Genomic DNA, 18,924 nt, shown 5'->3' on the forward strand with positions numbered 1-18,924 from the left:
GAACAATTTCAATATTTGCTGGCAGTCGCATGCATGGGCCATGCCCATTGTGTTGCTATATTAGTGGACTGGGTAGATATAGTTGTTTTCATCTTTTGAAATAATACTCTTTTCTTTTTTTTTTTCCTGGCCTTTTTTGATTCCTAATCGTTTCATTGTATGAGTAGAACATTGACCCTCTAACACCTACAATATTGGTATGCAATTTATTATTTTTCCGCAATATATCTTGCGGGTTCTCATATTTTATCGGATAACAAACTTGTTAATTATGCTGCAAAATGACATGGAATTCCTTTAAGGCCAGGGTATTTTGTGACCAATATCTATTCCGAATACACGATCCGAGCCTGCAAGAACCGTATGTATATTGATAATCAAGATTCAAATAATTGATATTGTGATAATAATTACCGAACAAGTCGACCATTTAAGCCGAGTCTCGGCGGGCAATGAATCATAGAACTAATGGTCGGATTAATACTGTTGCTGACCTTTCTAAATTTGTGTCGGCAGGCAATAACGACATAGCCATCGTCTATTCTGTTACCCAGCTAAGAAATTAAATTGCAGTATATATATATGATATAATGCATTTTTGGTTGCCTCAATCCGCTAGCTTCTAGCGTAAAAATGAGTAAACACTTAAAAGAGTGTAAAAATGAGAATTCGTGTCTCGTTTGTTTCTCGTATATTTCTTCAATGCCGTCAAGGCTGTCGTCATTAATTTGGGTCCATTAATTATATCATTCGACATGACAACATCTATGACAATTCGATTAATGTGAAGGTCCCTTTCTTCCCGCTCACCCCAAAAGTAATACCAACATTGACGACAAGATCCTCGCATGCATGGTCCATGGCCATGCACTGGCATTTGGTTTGCTTTATAAAATCTCTCATTCATCCAAAAAAAAAAAAAAAAATTGCATTTTTTTCTACCAGTTGACGACATTGGAGCTAGCTGTACGTACAAATAACCCAATGAAAATGAAAGGGTACCAATTAACGAGGACCAGTACTAGAGAATTCTTCCTACGGGGAATAAGTTTATATATATATATGGAAGAGAGATTACAACAATAGAGCAGTCTAGTTGGTCTTGGTGAGTCTGAGAATGTCTTCCGAGTATTGTTTGAACATCTTATTCTCTCCTCTTGTTTTTTTATTGTTTTGCACCATAAAAGCAGCTGCGATAATAAAGATAGCAGAGACTGAGACAATTCCAGCACTTGTCGCGTTTGGAGATTCAATTCTGGACACCGGAAACAATAACAATCTCGTCTCAATAATCAAGACCAATTTTCCTCCATATGGAAGGGATTTCGTTGGAGGAAAACCAACAGGAAGAGCTTCCGATGGAAAAGTCCCCTCAGACTTGATAGGTAGTAAATATTACACATCCTTCACTTTCTTCCGCTCTCTCATCATCATCATGTACGTGTATGCCATTTAATTTCTAGTTTTAACATACTAATTTTCACTACTCTTCACTCTCCTATGGGATCGATGGATTCTAGGCAGCCAAGTTTGAAGCCTATTGTTTATGTAAATATTTTTATTTCAAGACTTTTTTTTTTATTCTTTAATTTCCAATGATCGTTTGATTGTATGGGTAGAACATGAAGAACCTGATAAAATTATAAAGGAGACCATTCATGTTCTAATTTTCTTTCCTTCTTTCTTTTCACCTTTTTAAGCCGAGGCCTTGGGAATCAAAGAGCTTTTACCTGCATACCTTCACGAAGATACAAAAGTAGAAGATTTCCCTACAGGTGTATGTTTTGCTTCAAGTGGCTCAGGATATGACCCTTTAACAACTACATTATTGGTATGCAATTTATTATTTTTCCACAATATATATATATATATTTGCTGGTTCTCATATTTTATTTAGATGACAAACTTGTTATATATGCAGCCAAAAAAAGAAAAAAAACTATTTTATTAAAACGACACCGCCAGTAAGAACTCAAACAGCTGATCTCGTGGTATAACCAAATGAGTCGACCATTTGAGTTAACCCTTGCCGACGAGGATAGAACTAAGTGCTCTTACATTCTTACTGTTGCTCACTTTTATCAATTTGTTTGTTGGATCCCAGCAAGTTTTGTCACTGTCAGACCAATTAGATCTGTTTAAAGAGTACATAACAAAGCTGAGAGGGACTGCTGGAGAAGATAGAGCAAATTTCATCATATCCAATGGCCTATATATTGTGTCAGCGGGCAATAACGACATAGGCCTCTCCTATTTTCTTACCCAGCTCAGAAAATTGCAGTATGATGTTCCTTCCTACAATGCTTTTTTGGTTGCCTCCGCTTCTAGCTTTCTCAAGGTACTTCTCATTCCCTTTTTTTTTTTTTTTTTTTTTTTAAAGTACCTTATTCTTGGAGGGCTACCTTAACAGAATATTCGTCGATCCTTCGTAGTATAAAAAAAATTGTCGTTTTAGATACCATTTTCTTATATTATTTCTGTTGTATAAAAAAATTGGAAGGAGTTATATGAACTCGGGGCTAGACGGATAGCTGTTTTCAGTACGATTCCGTTGGGATGTGTACCAATTCTAAGGACTGTTTTTGGAGGGATTCAGAGAGTGTGTCCAGAGAATATAAAGGAAGCAGCAGAATTATTCAATGCCAATCTATCAACTGAGCTGCACTCCCTTAGCAACAACCTTCCGGATGCCAATATATTTCTCGTTGATGTCTACAACCCTCTACTCCATCTCAGTCGAGATCCTGCTAAATTTGGTGAGTCGACGTCCTATGGATAAGTTTTTGTAATTTCATCACTATCTATATACTGATTTTTTTACCCATTTAGCTAAATCATCATCTATATATATATATATATATATATATATATATATAAATGTTTTGAAATTTCAGGTTTTGAAGTTGGTGATCGAGGGTGTTGCGGTACGGGGACAGTAGAATTCTGTGAAACATGCAACGAACTGGTTGACCTATTATCGTGTTCTGATGCGTCTAAATATGCTTGGTGGGACTCTGTACATCCCTCAGAAATGGGATACAAGATTCTCGTCTCACAGATCCTCCAGAAAAACATCAACAATTAATCTCTTCTGTGGACGTTCCCCTTGTTGATCAAGTTTCGACCTCTCATAATTAAATAACAACATCAAGGGTGTATTGCAGTTTTATTTAAATAAACTAATTTATTTGCCTAGCTATATATGACAATTATATTATTTAAATGATGGTTGCTGATGAAAATATTAATGACGTTTAAATTTTTAATTAATACAGTTTACTGTTAGTCTATGCAATTACAAACTCGATCTGAATGTTGGATTAATATTTATTGGTTATTATTCTCAATATATATATATATATATTGGTTATTATGTGGATTTGTATAGTTCGTTCATTTTTGTTTGGGGCCCATATTGGGCTAGGACAATTTTTGAACACGTGACGAAGCATATATTCTCACTCTGTATAAATAAAATTAGCCCATTAAATAAGTGTTGCATATAAACAGAATCAGCAACGGAGAGCTGTTCTGTGGATGGTGTGCTGCAATTTTCATTGGGCTGGGCCAACTTAATAAACATGGGCCTCAAAAGAGGCCGAACAGCGGTAGCTGTTAAAATGGAGAAAGCCGAGGCAAAGCCCCTGAAGGACCACAAGAGAAGGACCGCCCTCAAAAGACCTAAAACCCTCGAGCACATGCTACAACCGGTCGGAAGAGGATCCTCTTCAGTCCATTTTGGACTAAAGAATATCCAGTTAATAGTCAAGATCTCTTTAAAGAGATCATGAGACCATAAATAAGACATATGTCTCATTAATAAAAAATTAAGGGGTGGCTAGTCACCCATTGAGAGTGGCTGGACCACTGCAGTTGGAGTTGGGGGTGGCTTGGACCACCCCAGATCCGCCGGCCTGGGGTGGTCGAAGCCACCCCATGGCCCTTCGGGGTGGTCTGGCCACCTCCAAGGGCCAAACGATATATATATAGTTTGGGTTTAGGGGTGGCCGAACCACCCCTAATTGCCATGTGGGTGGTCCAGCCACCCCTGGCCGGCCATTGGGGTGGCTCTCAAGCCACCCCCAGTTAAAATGGGGTGATCCAACCACCCTTATGGCCAAGATGCCTTATTTTTTTAATTTGAATTTTTTTTTTTTTTTTTTTTGTATTTGTATTTGTATTTGTAATAGTACTAAAGGTGTCCTATTTGTGGCTGTAAGATTTCTAAAAAGAAATCCCAGTTGAACTGAATATTTTCCAATCTATTATGGACTGAAGAGGATCCTATTTATAACCGGTCACATGTCAGATAACACGTGATATATATATATATATATATAACCTAGTTTAGTCAAAAACAGAAGTCCTATTTTCATTTTGTAGCTAATTTTTACAAACTAATATAATAAATTGAAAAGGGTCTCACTAATATAGCATGTGAGAAGCATTTTTCATATTTTTTTAATAGCATTAATTAAAAAAAAAAAAAAAAAAGCACATACTTTTAAAACACACGTCACTTTTAAATTGGTTAGGAAGAAATTTGCTTCAACTTACTTTAATAAGCGACAAGTGTCATCGAACATGTTTGGGTTTTTCAAAAATCAATGTCTAGGTTCCTAAGTTAATAGAATGACGAGGAAGGCTTAGGTGCGGTAGTGCAAAACTACCGCACCATGCAGTAGTCCAAAACTGCACCGTTTGGTGCAGTTTTGAGAAGGAAAAATTCAATTCCACCCTTTTCATTTTTTTTTTTTTCTCTTCTATTTTTTTAATACTTTTAGTTTTTAAATATTTTTCTTTTTCTTTTTCTTTTTCTTTAAAAGAACTATTTGTTTATTGCCCAAAACTGCACCAAACGGTGCAGTTTTGGACTACTGCATGGTGCGGTAGTTTTGAACTACCGCACCTAAGCCTTGCCCTAGAATGACAATAAAAAACTGTTAAAAATATTAAAGAAAATATGCAAGAGATGACACTTGGCACTTATTAAAGCATGTTGGATAAAATTTATGTCCAAAAGTAATTACAAAGCATTAAATCCCAGGATATCGAACTTTTGAAGAAAATAAACAAAAATGAAAAGTCACATTAATAGCACTCCTAAAACATTAACTAAACTCATTTTGCCTGGACTTAAAACCAACAAGTCGACCAAAGTTTGTCCATTTAAATAATAGGAACAAATTATATTTAGTTCTTAGGTTTTTATCTTACTTGGATTTAGTCTTTAGGTTTTGAATTTCAAGAATAAGATCTTTAATTTTTTTTTTTTTTTTACATGTCCACATAAGGGAAGGAATAGATTCGAACTAGTGATCTCAATTTAATGAGACATAGTTTACACCTGATTAAGCTATCCATTGAGAACAAGATCCTTAATTTTTATGTACATTTAAAATAGATTCCGTTAGTGTCAAAAGTTGGATGAGTTTTTAATTGGAATTTTGGGAGTTATAATAAGTAGGCAGTGGAATGTGCACAGCCAATCTTGGATTTCGTTTGGGTTTGGAGAAGCCCAATGGTCTCCCACGGTCTTATCAACATTAATTTGAATTGAAAACTTAACTCAAAACCGGCTTTGAATTTAAATTATCTGTGTTTGTGTTAATCTATGGTGTAACTATTTCATTTTTTTTTTTTTTTTAATATGTGCCCACTTCTAAAAAATAAAAATAAAAAATTAACGCTAACATAACTTTTTAAATCACTATTACTTCACTTTTTTTTTTTAAAAAAAAAAATCACTATTACTTCGAGGCTTTTAAAATTATCTAGGAGTACGTGTAACATTTACAAAATATATATATATATTCATGATTTCTCAGATAGGATGCTATAATACAATATCATTTTTATTACTAATAATATGAAAAGGAGAAAAAAAAATAAAGTAGAAAAATCTAATCCTCATCCATTCAAATTTTGGCCTTCCAAATTTTACATAAATTTAAAACTGTCAAGATGAGATATATCCGCCGGGGTAGGTAACCATTGGAATAGGGTCGCTTAGATTTTTTGAATATTTGTAAAATTTAAATTCAATTTAAAATTTGAGTAATATTATTTAGTAGAATATTATATTATTGTTATTTAATTAGAATGACGTAATAATAAAAATTAACACTTAATCTTTGTTTTTTTTTTACAAATATTAATTTAATGATTAATTTTTATGGTCATATATTAAATTATATAGTAATCATATAGCAATTTAAATACTAAAAGTTATATATTACCCCAAGTATCTACCAAAATTGATATGGGTGATACCTTCTACAATACTTATGAATGAAAATAAGTTGTTTATTTGACCACGTCACATTAAAAAAAATAAAAAGTTTTTGAAAGAATTTATTTATTTATTATTATTATTTTTTAACAGTAGAATCGAATTTATTTGGCGGTGACCTGATACAAAACGCATTTACGGATCCAAAGGCCACCGACTCCCTCGGGCCACGGTAAATTTATGTCCTTATTTCTTCCTTTCATTGAATGTTCAGGAAAGGAGAAAAATAATATATATATATATATATATTTTCTTTTATACAATCCGAAATTTAATAGACATATAATATTTTATTCTATAAATAAAGGTAATATTTCAATAAATTTTGTTTCACTCGCTCAAATATTTTTGTCGTCTCTCAGTATAGTGGCAGACTTTATCCGATCCCTCTTTCTTTTGCTTTCTCTCTCTCTCTCTCTGGGCGACTTCTCAAAGTCCAATTCTAGGGTTTGTGTTTTGAATACCTCATCAAAACGATGTCGTCAGGGAGGAAGATAACTCTGAAGAGCTCGGATGGAGAGACCTTCGAGGTGGAGGAGGCGGTGGCTCTGGAGTCACAAACGATAAAGCACATGATCGAGGACGACTGCGCCGACAATGGCATCCCGCTTCCGAACGTGACGAGCAAGATCCTCTCCAAGGTCATCGAGTACTGCAAGAAGCACGTCGAGGCCCCCAAAGCAGCCGCCGCGTCCGAAGAACGCTCCACCTCGTCCGACGACGACCTCAAGGCCTGGGACGCCGAGTTCGTCAAGGTCGACCAGGCCACCCTCTTCGATCTCATCCTGGTCTGTCTTCTTCCTTATAAACTCAAATCCCCCTGTTAGATCTTTTTATTATTGATTTTTTTTTCTTCTTATTAGGGTTTTGGTTTTGTTTTCTTGGCTTCCGTGTCTATGATATGTTTTTGTTTGGTTGTTGAGAAATATTCAGGGGGAATAGTAAATTTTTCTTTTTTAATAATTTTTTTTCTTTCAATTTTCTCGTTTATTTGGTCTCTAACAAAGTGAGATTTTCCCGAAAGTACTTATATTTGCAAAGACTATGTATAGAACTTGCTTTGAATTGGTGAGCGGAGAAATTGATAATGAAATATTCCAGATAATTACCTCTTCATATCTCAATCTTTTAGCATTGTTGGGTTAATAGTTATATTATATGCATTCCCAATATATATATATATATATATATATATATATATATATATATATATATATATATATATAATTTAGTAATTTTTGTTAGATTGGTGGCTGAAGCAAGGCAAGAATGAATTGCCAATGGCTTCATAAAAGTGTTTGAAGTGTATGGTATAAGTGCGCTTGCAAAAGTGAAGCATCAAGTATCAAGGAATTGTCTCGGAATAGTTGCTAGTGTTTAAAGTGTTTGGAAATGGTTGCAATGCACTTGCAAGTGGCAAGTGCTATTATTAAGTAATGGATCGGAACATGGACTTATGGGTCTTTCAAGTTTTAGGGTCATCATCTAGGTGAATTTTTGGCTAAGTGAATATTGCTTTTATCAGGCTTGTTACTTTTTTCCAGTCTTTTATATAAGGAATTCGTTTGGTAGCTCTATCTGTTTTCTGTTGTGAAGTATTGCTTCTGGAAGCGTAGGCTCTGGTTTGTTTTTTTTCTTTTTTTTTTTTCAATTTTGAATGTTCTTTCCTTCTTCTCCATAAGTGGGTGTTTATCTCATTTACTCTATTTCTATTTAGGTTGTGCCCCTCTACACCTCACCTTCTATGTTTTAATAAGATTGAACTACTTTTCCAAATACAATCTGGTTTATGCTTATGAATCAGTTGATGACTAAATTTATCAGATTATGGGATTTCTCTCCTTGTTGAAGGTCCAGTTAGTAGCACAAGTTTTTTGGACCTGCAATTTGTAGATCATCATGGCGGTAGATTTTTTTTTTCTGGGTGTTCATTGAAGGGTGTTTGTTCTTGCATTTAACATGCACTAAACTACTATTGCATTATATGAGTAACTTCAACCATATTCACACACCTTAAATTTCAATCTCACTTTGGAGTATGTCTGATTGGCAGGCTGCAAACTATCTGAACATCAAGAGCTTGCTGGATTTGACTTGCCAGACAGTGGCCGACATGATCAAGGGCAAAACTCCTGAAGAAATCCGCAAGACATTCAACATTAAGAATGACTTCACACCAGAGGAAGAGGAGGAGGTTCGCAGGGAGAATCAATGGGCCTTTGAGTGAAGATCCAAAATAAATCACATCTGTTTTTTTGTGGCTTATGTTTCTCTTTTGTGCTGGCGAAAGGGGATGTTGTTTCTACCTATCTAAGACTTCTTAAGATATTAACTTACTATTCTGGCTGTTACTATTGTAGACAATGGTTGTTTTGCTCAAACCTTGGCCCCACTTCCCTCCCTCCCTCTCCATTTATTTTCCCCATGATGTTCAATGGATCTTTTTTATTCTATGTTAATATGGTATATGCTGTTTTCATTCAGTGCTTTGTCCTTGTGATTCTTTTATCTACAATTTAGTCTTTGTTAGATTAAGGCGATTCACCATTGACTTTGCTAGAGGGGATCCAATTGAGCTTTGGTTGCAGAGGTCGTGAGACAGGGGGTTGTCTCATTATGCTATGTACAGAGAGATTTCTTCAGTGGGTTGTTTATAATAGCTCTATCTAATCAGCCAGATGTAGAATTTTGTAGGTGCTTCATTTATATTGCTATGTATGTGTTCCTTATCTCAATTATAACATACGCAGCAGACTTGTTATTACACGAATCTTGCTGGAATGTATTGTACCTACCCATCGCTGCTTTTACTGCTTAATACAAAAGGACTGCGGACCTTATATTTTCCATTACTCCAAGTGATTGACCCAAATACATCTTCCTTCAATTGGGTTGCGCTGGGGGAAGAAAAGACCACTTGGTAGCTCAGCTTCTCATTGTTCTTCGTAAACTGCAGTTTTTCTGGAATCACCTTGACATTTACTCCACCAGGTGCATCAACACTGACAGTATAGACACTTTCACCGTCTCCGGCAACGTTCGTTACTGTCCTGCTTATGTTCTTGTTGTCTTTTCCAGTGAACTTGGATATTGCAATTGATGGGTAGTTGATGTTGGATATGTAATCAGAGTTGGAGTCTTTGGGGCAGGCAAAGCCATCAGGAACAGTTTTAACAATTCCTACTATTGCAGATGTGCTACGCCCAGAGTAGCATAGGTAGTTCAAGTAGTCAATGGTGCTGGTTTCGTACACCAGTCCTGGTTGTAATGGTTCAGATGTTGTTACTTCCCCTGCACCGTAATCATAAGGTGTGGCTACTGAACCCGAATCCGTTGTTATTGGAGCTTTCAAATTGTTTGTTTGGGTTGCTGGAAATTGATGGTAGAAGTAGATTAGTAGACGCATGCATATGAAGAACAAAGAATTACATTGTGGTGTTAGATTCTGACCTGATGTCATGATGGCTGATCTGATTGCTGAGGGACTCCATGTGGGGTTACGAGCTTTGACACTTGCGGCAATCCCAGAAACATGCGGGCATGCCATGGAAGTTCCTGAGAGCACGTTGAACAATGGGGGTTCTTTTCCTTTTGGGGCTTCTGATGTGTCATTTGCTATCCATGCTGCGAGTATGTCTACTCCTGGTGCCGAAATATCAGGCTGCAAAACAATCATGTTAGGTGGATTTGGATCTCCTGTAATTTGTTGTCTAAATTGTTAGCATTTGATGAGATTCATCTATCCAAGCGAGTGAATTACCCAATACCTTCCTAGATAGGTGGATCTTAGATGAACTTTTTCACATCTAACAATACATGTTAAGCATGTATTGGTTGTAAATATCATTATTGTGAAAGAGCAAGGACTCTTGCCTTGAGAAGGTTTCTTGTGTAATACGAGGGCCCCCTAGACGAGAAATATGCAACGGCAGGCGCTGGCTTATATTTTGTCATCGATACTGTTGCTAAAATTGTTGCAACCGGTTTTCTTCAAAAATTTCCATACTAATCAGCAACTTTTTGCTTCAAACAATCACGAAATTAAACAATTGAAACAAACTAGTTTTGGTTCAAAATGGTTTCATTACCCGGTTGAGTTAAGATAGGAGAAGATTTCAGCAGCATCCTTTGAACTGATCACAGTTGCTGGAAATGCACCATAAGTACTTGCCACTGCATTTAAAGTGTCATCAATCACAGCTATCCCAATTGCTCCAAAAGCCTTCACTACATCTATCTTATCCCTCACTGAGTAGCCAGAACCATCATCATTATTACATATTACAATCTTCCCCTTGATCAGGTCCCCAGCCATTGAATCTGGGTCGCAATTTCTGAACATGATATCAAGCATTTTACATGTAATGGCAAATTGAATAAGAAAAAAAAAAAAAAGGTGTTTAGTTCACATGTTTTAATCTGAATATTAGTTCAAATTGATATTTACATGAGAGAGATACATGAAATTTGTATGTTTCATCCCTCCTTAAAATATCAATTAAATAAAATAAAAAGATTTTTTAACCTGGTATAATAAACTAATGTTTTGAGTTTGAATTTTGACTTTATAATTTATTCCTCATTTTAATTTACCTGTATATTGGCATATGGTTATAATTTATTGGGGAGATTTTGGACACATATATAATGTTAATTTTTCCCGTACCTTGCTTCAACTTCGTTGGCACCACTTTTCTTGGCAGACTTTGCATATATCAACGGATATACAGCAGACTTTTCGAGTGGTGAGAAATTTATGCCTTCACCCTGCACTCCATAAAGAAAAAAAGGCTTAATTTTTTTTTTTTTGTGTGTGTCAAAATAAAGAATTTCATCTTATATACGAAGAAATTGACTTATGTCCGTAAAACAGTTAATTCTAACAGACATTTTTAATAATACACGTGATAATAACTTTGTTCCTAAAATATTTGTCAAACATTATTTTACCTTAATCACTTTGTTTTCGCCCAATACCACATTAGATTGAAAATCCCTGTCAATGGTTGACGCAGCAACGGTCAAAATCCAAGGTGCAACATTCACAGCAGAACCAGAGGTTGGGCCATCATTCCCCGCAGAGCAGACCACGATGATCCCGTGGTCCACCGCGTGAAAAGATCCGATCGCGATCGGATCGCTTTCCAGTCCGATCTCCAGTACTGAAGGTGCACCAAGTGATAGTGATAAAACATCGACACCGTCCTTTATCGCATCATCAAACGCCGCTAGAATAGAGGACCCACGACAACCGTTCCATGTGCATACTCTGTAGACGGCGATCCGTGAACTTGGGGACCCACTTTTGGCGGTCCCAGCCGCTAGTCCGTAGTAGGATGCACTGGCTACTGTGCTCCCTGCTGCAGTTGACGCCACGTGTGTGCCATGCCCAATCGTATCCCGGGGTGTATGCAACTTTGAGAATGTAATATCGGACTGATTGTAGAATCGAGCTCCAATCAACTTTCTGATGCATATTAAACACTTGTTTATTAAATATTTGTTTTTCAAATATAACTTCAATCGTTTACTATAATCTATAAAGTACATAATTTGATTTAGGCTTTGTATAGGCTGTAATAGTATTCATTTGGTTTAGCAATTTAAAAAAAAAAAATACTAATGATTTCAAAGTGTATAATGAAAAATGTGACTTCCAAACATATAATTAAGCGTTCGGTAAATTCATGTAACTTCTTGTAATATACTAAGTGACAAGTAGTTGGACCGCCGGAGCATTACCTATTACAATTGGAGGTGCTGAAATCATTAGCTTCCATGCACTCTCCTTTCCACCGTGATGGAATTGGACCCATATCCTTGTCGCTAAAACTCTCCGACTCCGGCCAAATTCCTATATTTCATTGACGAAAAATTATAACCAATTAGACTATTTGAGAACAAAATAAGTAATAAATGACATACAATTCTGCAAAATAGTTGTTCTTGTCAGCAGTCTCGAGAGCAAAAATGAGAGATTAACTATTCGATAGATTCTCTTATATTTGTTATTCGAAATGCTAACAATTTTAACAACAAAATTGATCTACCGGTGTCCAAGATGCCAATTATTGTGTCTGATCCAGGAGATGAGGGCTCGGAGTCAGATTTCGGCTGGGAATCAATCTCTACAGCAGTTTGATACTTCAAGAAATCCCAAGAACGGGTGGTGTGGAGCTCTAACAGAGTATCTGGAAAAACAGATACAACCCCTGGTTTCTGAGCAATTGAACGGGCATCCTCCTCTGACATCGTTGCTGCAAACCCTGAGAAACCATGCTTATACGTGTGCACCAATGTATTTTCTTTCCTGCCATATATCATCAAATATGTTAAGCATTGAAGCAACGATATGTAATTTCAGATTGTGTATAAATTACCGTTTCAACACCGAGTTCATGAGCTGAACATGGTCATCCCTCAAGGAACCATTTCTCGAATCCGCTGCTCCCATGTAAACAATATAAACGCCATTGTTGTTCCCCGCCGTATGAGCTGCCCTGCTTTCTTGAAGAATGAAGAGAGCGCAGAGAAAGAATAAAACTGTATTGCCTTTCATGCCGAATGTGGGTTTCCTTGAACTTTGGTTTTGTTGAATGAGAGAGCTCATTGCCAGAAACATGGTGGTTTTACTTTATATAGCAGAGTAGATTGTGATGGTGGGTTTTTGCAAATGCGCATGGTCTGCAGACATGTCAAGATCTTATAGCGTCCATCCAAAGTGCGCCATTTCAGAAATGGGAATGCCGGTGGGGGTGGTGAGGATGATGAAGTAGGTGCTGATGAAGGATGAAGATATTTCATCTGGGTAATAAAATTTGTAATCTTAATCTATTCTCTTACACCATTCAAATTTGAAAAGTTTCTCTTTCTAGCTAGGAGGAATATTTCAGTGCGTTTTTTTCACACACACACACATATATATATATATATATATATATATATATATATATATATATATTTTTCATTTTTGATCATGATGGAAGATAGAATGGGAGATTTTGTGAAAATACTACCAAACACAAGGTGAATAATAGCCCATTTTGTTAAAGCGTGTGCACGATAGTTGGCATATTTAAAAACTTTCGAAGCATGTCAGCTTTGAAAAAAACCATTTATATGTGTATGTATAAGCTAAGTAACGTTCTGATGAACCCTTTACAATGATTTGTTGAGGTGTAATTTGGGGGGTCCCTTTTAGAAGCTTAGAGTTTCTGCCGGTTGATTTTGGAACTGAAATGAGTGTTCTCATGTGCTGCCTTGGATCAATGGCCAAATGATAACACTTTTTCATTCTCTTTTTTGTTTTCCCTTTTTAATTTTTTTTTAAAATAATATAGCAAAACTAAGAACATAAAACACTTACTCAATAGTTCGGGTTGAAGAAAGTGTTCTGATTTGACATAAAACTAGAAATTGTTTTTTTTTTTGTGGTTTTAAGTAAAAATGACAATTTTTTACACGATTTACAAATCTGACACAAACTTAATACAAAATTAAAGAGTTAAGGTTCACTTATATAGTTTTATATTCATATCTCGATACGACACAAACCTAATACCGGAACACAAATTGTCGCCCATAAATTTAAGAATGTTTTTTTTTTTTTTAGGTATCAATTAATATTTTTGTTTTAAGAAGAAACAAATAATAATCAGGAAAAAAAAAAAGAAAAAAGAATTGTTAGAAAAGAAGCAATATAGTGGGATCTGACAGATATCCAGCACGCCCATTAACTTATTAGAGTATATGTGAATTGATGATAATGGCCAATGGGTATCAAATAAGGCAACAACGTTGGTAGATTTGAGTAGTGGTGGTGGAGGATTTGTTGAAGGAATCCTAGCATCCACGTAATCGGTATTCGGAAAATTCTCAAAATCATGACTTTTTATCTTATCAAAACCATCATGGTGTTGGTGCGCCACTAGTCTGGATCCACAGACGTACACCCTTTCGTGCGCGTGTTCCTTTTTTTTTATTATTTTTTTATTTTTATCATCTCTTTTGCATGATGTCAATTAAGCAGGGAAAACAAAACATGTGAAATTTATCTTTCAAATTTTTAGGGAAAACTGCATTTTGTCCTATGAATTACAATGTTTTGGTACTTTTTCTATGAACAGTCAACTGTACTATTTTGCACTCATGAACTACTATTTTGTGTCCAAAACTCCATTTCGTCAGTCAAAACCGTTAACTCAGGAGTAATATTAAGGACCATCTTTTTATCTTATTAAAACTGATGTGGTTTTTAAATTTACCATTAAATTTTAGATGAATCATACTTGAATTTTGATTCAATAGTGATTTTGAAAGCCATATTAACTTTAGGAAGATAAAAATATGGTCTATAGCATTACTCTTAACTTATACAGTTAAAGTGACAAGGCGTTGTAATTCATAGAGGCAAAGTGACAATGCGTTGTAGTTCATATAGCAAAGTGACGGGTTAATCGTTTGAGTTAACGGCTTTGATTGACTGCATAGGATTTTGGGCACAAAATGATAGTTTATGGGGGCAAAGTAGTATAATTAGCAGTTCATGAAGAGAAAGTATCAATGCGTTATAGTTCATGGGGACAAAAAAAATACTTTCCCCAAACTTTTAGGAAATTGCTGAGAGGTGTACCAAACTAATTCTTGAACCATGGATGTCATAATATATCAATCATCAACCATTCAACAATCAAGATGCGTTTTGTTAGATTAATGAAGATTTTATTCAAAAATGGTTTTGTTTGTTAAAATCTCAAAACAAAAATATTAATAAATAACTTAAATACAAAACACTCATACAAAAACTAATTTTACGTTTATGTTACAAATAATTACTTTTTCAAGTTAAAAAAAAAATACCCCCAAAAAATACATTAATAAACAAATTCATAATTTTTTTTGGCATAAATGACTTAGTGTAAAATTATCTATTTAGTCCTTTGGTATCAAAAGTATCTTAAAGATCTATCGAATAAGCACAATAGTTCGTGTCCTTAGCCATTTGACAAAGCCAATTGTCGATTACACACATGTCTGATGCCTTAGCAAATGACTCAACAAGTTGCAAAATTCCAATTTTACCACCAAATTAAAAAAAAATAAAAAAATAAAAAAAATAAAGGGGCCGTAAAGGTCAACCTCCTCTCACCATACGAGAGGTGATTAACCACTCTTCAATGGTCACCCCTCAATCCTCATCTAGTGAAGGATGCCCTTCTTTTTCTTTTTCTTTTTTAATTTATATTTTAAGTTTATTTCTTGTGCTTAAAAATTTGAGGACAAAATTATAACTTTTCAAAAGGACGAGTCATTAGCTATGTCATGTGTCAATCAATGATTGGGTGTGATGCAAATCTACAACAATTTCTATAAAATGGCCAACGGTAGAGACCATTTTGAAGAGGTATCTTAAACTAAGAATTTTTAAGATACTTTTATACTCCATGAATCAATTTGGTACATCAATAAACCCTAGAGACCAAAAAAATAATTTTCCCATAACTTTAGATTATAATTAGAATGGGCAAAATCACCACATTTTATTGAACGGTCTTCAAAATTAAATTTCAAAATTTTATTCATTCTCATAATTTTGAAATCATCAATTTTTATTTTTTTAATTATTTTGATATTATTTATGGGTACGCCCATTTGTTGATGAATTAGTATATTCTCCAATTCAAATAAATTTTTCATTTGAACTGGAGAGGATATTTTTCCTCTGTAGACTAAGTCCAACCTATCACCAATGCACATGCCGTGCTTCGGTTCACGAGAAATAGCACAAATAGGCCCAATCCGAAACCAAAGTATAGATTATTTTAGAAGACCCGAACCTGACTGATAAGCTCTGGAGTCAGGAACAAATTGAGAATCATTCACTTGGGTGAAATTTTTCTCTTTATTTAGATTTTCAATAATTTGTTATTTGTTAGTAATTTTAGACAATCAAAGCGAGAGACTCTTTATGAGATTCACATGTCTAAGAAGGTAAGTGGAATACTTAAAATCTACTCAAACAAGTGAGTCTCATAAAAATTATCGCCCATGTTTACTATCAAAATTGTGAGCTTTGTCATGAAATTATATAGCCAAAAATATAGTTAATAGAATTTTCTCCAATTTAGTTTGTAAAGAGCAACGATACACGCACTTTCACTCCTATAACACTACGAGTATAAAAAAATAAGTGTAAAAAAGTGAGAATATATATAATATTAATTAATTAATTAATTAGAGCCCATTAATTTGAGTTGCTAGCAGGCCTGGCATGACATTTGGTTGTGGGCCTTGTGGCGAAATAAGTTATTCACACGACAGCAACTTTCAAAATTTGCATGTCATTCCACGATTTTTATTTTTTTTATTTTAAATAAAAAAAAAAGGCAAGTCATTTTACTTTCGGTGCAAAATAAATGTGAAACGCTTTCGTTGCAGGGAATCGAACCCGGGTCTCCTGGGTGAAAGCCAGGTATCCTAACCGCTGGCCGACAACGGATTGGATCCGCCTAAAGCTCTAAGGAAGTCAGCTTCAAATTCTTTTGACATGTTCACATTGTAATTTTGTGATGCACCTAAGTTATTGTAAAACTAATTTAGGTAAATACTGATAAATGAATGGACTTATATGCTGGTTTTGAATGCCCTACATCTAGTAGTGGTTAGTGGTGTTTAGTGGTGTTAAACTCGTGATATTATTAGTATTTTAATTCAATATTGCTATATTTCACAAGTCATATTAATTGCTAATCGCTTCCAAAAGTAGTTAGTGGTGTTTTCAAAACGATTTTATATATATATATGGAAAATGTTAAGGTCACAACATAAATCCAACTTATGACTAACTTCTCTCTTACGTGTCATTTAAAAAAAAAAAAAAAAAAAATTTATAGAAAGGATTTTGGAATTCTGAAAATTTGAGAAAAAAGACAATTTGTTTTGTTTAAAATTCAAATTTTTTTTACACGTAAGAGAGAAGTTGGCCATGAGTTGGGTTTGTGTTGTGTCCGTATCAAACCCCTCTCTCTCTCTCTCTCTCTCTCTCTATATATATATATATATATATATATATATATACACAATAAAAATTTATTGTTTGTATGTTATATTTACTATATAATTTAAGTTTTTAAAAAGATGAGTTGGGCATAAAGCCAAGAACACTAGGCGAGCTCTGCTAGCTAGGAAAAATGGCGAGCCGAGCCAAGTACAAATTTTTTTATTTTTCCTTTAAAAAACGGTTAACCGCTAACTATTTAAATAACCGTTAACTGCCGATTAACCGTATAGGCGATTAGCGGAGGCGGTTTAGTAAAATTTACTAACCGCCTAGGCTGTTACGGTTAATGATTTTAGTTAATAATCGCTAACCGTAACCGCATTTTCACCATACTGCTAACCCATAGTATAGTATGATTTTTTTCAAGTCTTTAAACCCGTTTTTCAAACACACTTCCAAACAAAATAATTTCGTAGGTTTTTTTTTTTTTAAAAAAAAGAACAAAAGAAAAAGAAAAAACGTGTCTACCCTACAAAGTTGTGATATTTAGTATGAGTATTAGGTTCTAGGTATTAAGGAATAATCTCACATGTTGGTGGTCTTATTGATAAGACTTTGGCATGGTTATAAAGAATAGGCAAACCTCTCTTATAAAATCGATTTTATGAGATGAGTTAGACCCACAAAATGTTTCATGGTATTAGAACTTACCACATAATGAATGAGGTCAACACTACTAACTCCATGACAAGGACCAAGAAAAATACTGGTTTGTACGTGAAGAAAAGTGTTGAGGAATATCTCACATCGCGTGTGGACAAGACCTTAGGCATATTTATAAAAAGTGAGCAACCTTCTCCTATAAAACTAATTTTATCATGCGATGAATTATACCCACAAATTTCTTCACTAGCACTCCCTGCAACAGTTTATTACATTCCATGTCGATCTCTTCCACAAAAAGAATGTTTAGATAAGGCATAGGGGCCATAGAGGAAAGAGTTGGGTTTCCCGTTGAGCCACTAACAGAAATATTGAAAAATATTAGTAATGACAGACAAAGAAGTGTCAAGTCGCATTATTAATCTAAGGTTCACCCAATTGTTAATAATATCTATGACTATTGACTAATGATAATCTTTTGTTTATTGTAGCAGGCTAGCAACAACCATGAAAGGAGTCAAGGACGGTGTTCTTGCCTCATCACTAACGTTAATCAATTGATGCCTCCTTTTTAATGAAATACTATGATTGATTACACTAATTATTAATGTCGTATCTTTTAATCAAAGGATTCGATGTTATCTTTAAGCGCACTTTATCTAATTATCTTCATGTCGTGTCAGAATTGCATGATAATCTTTGCTAATGCTTTTTATGGTAATTTTACGGACGGAATCAAGATTTTTTTTATTATCAAGCAGTCCAAATATAAATGCGGGTTGGATGACAAACATAACCTAATGACTTTTTACTTTAAAAATAAATAATAATTTAATATAATTATTATCTTAACCTTATTGAGAAAAATGGCGATGGAATTCAACAAGCATTTAATTGCTTTGTATTTACTTTTCCACGCCTTGACTTTTCCGACAAATGTAATTGGCTTTTTTTTTGAGCCCAAAAGGCA

The 18,924-nt window shown here is 34.7% G+C and overlaps 3 protein-coding genes across 3 annotated transcripts; 2 read left to right on the top strand and 1 right to left on the bottom strand.

The window, feature by feature from the left end:
- Positions 1-1,022: 1,022 nt before the first annotated feature.
- Positions 1,023-3,247, top strand: LOC132190567 (GDSL esterase/lipase At3g14820). The gene is made up of 5 exons (XM_059605599.2): positions 1,023-1,385; positions 1,701-1,831; positions 2,105-2,338; positions 2,501-2,756; positions 2,895-3,247. The coding sequence occupies exons 1-5, from the start codon at positions 1,118-1,120 to the stop codon at positions 3,083-3,085; spliced, it is 1,080 nt and encodes a 359-aa protein (XP_059461582.2). The 5' UTR covers positions 1,023-1,117; the 3' UTR covers positions 3,086-3,247.
- Positions 3,248-6,668: 3,421 nt separating this feature from the next.
- LOC132189195 (SKP1-like protein 1A) lies at positions 6,669-8,775 on the top strand. The gene is made up of 2 exons (XM_059603797.2): positions 6,669-7,080; positions 8,346-8,775. Exons 1-2 carry the CDS (start codon positions 6,769-6,771, stop codon positions 8,517-8,519), a joined length of 486 nt encoding a protein of 161 aa, XP_059459780.1. The 5' UTR covers positions 6,669-6,768; the 3' UTR covers positions 8,520-8,775.
- A 198-nt stretch (positions 8,776-8,973) lies between these two features.
- LOC132189193 (CO(2)-response secreted protease) lies at positions 8,974-12,897 on the bottom strand. The gene is made up of 9 exons (XM_059603796.2): positions 12,673-12,897; positions 12,343-12,602; positions 12,035-12,146; positions 11,243-11,759; positions 10,959-11,059; positions 10,381-10,626; positions 10,166-10,280; positions 9,743-9,953; positions 8,974-9,661 (listed from the first exon to the last, which is right to left on the bottom strand). Exons 1-9 carry the CDS (start codon positions 12,849-12,851, stop codon positions 9,084-9,086), a joined length of 2,319 nt encoding a protein of 772 aa, XP_059459779.2. The 5' UTR covers positions 12,852-12,897; the 3' UTR covers positions 8,974-9,083.
- Positions 12,898-18,924: the final 6,027 nt, after the last annotated feature.

The sequence above is a fragment of the Corylus avellana genome, chromosome 9 (genome assembly GCF_965113065.1).
Source record: "Corylus avellana chromosome 9, dhCorAvel1.hap1.2, whole genome shotgun sequence".
In the NCBI taxonomy this organism is placed as follows: Eukaryota; Viridiplantae; Streptophyta; class Magnoliopsida; order Fagales; family Betulaceae; genus Corylus; species Corylus avellana.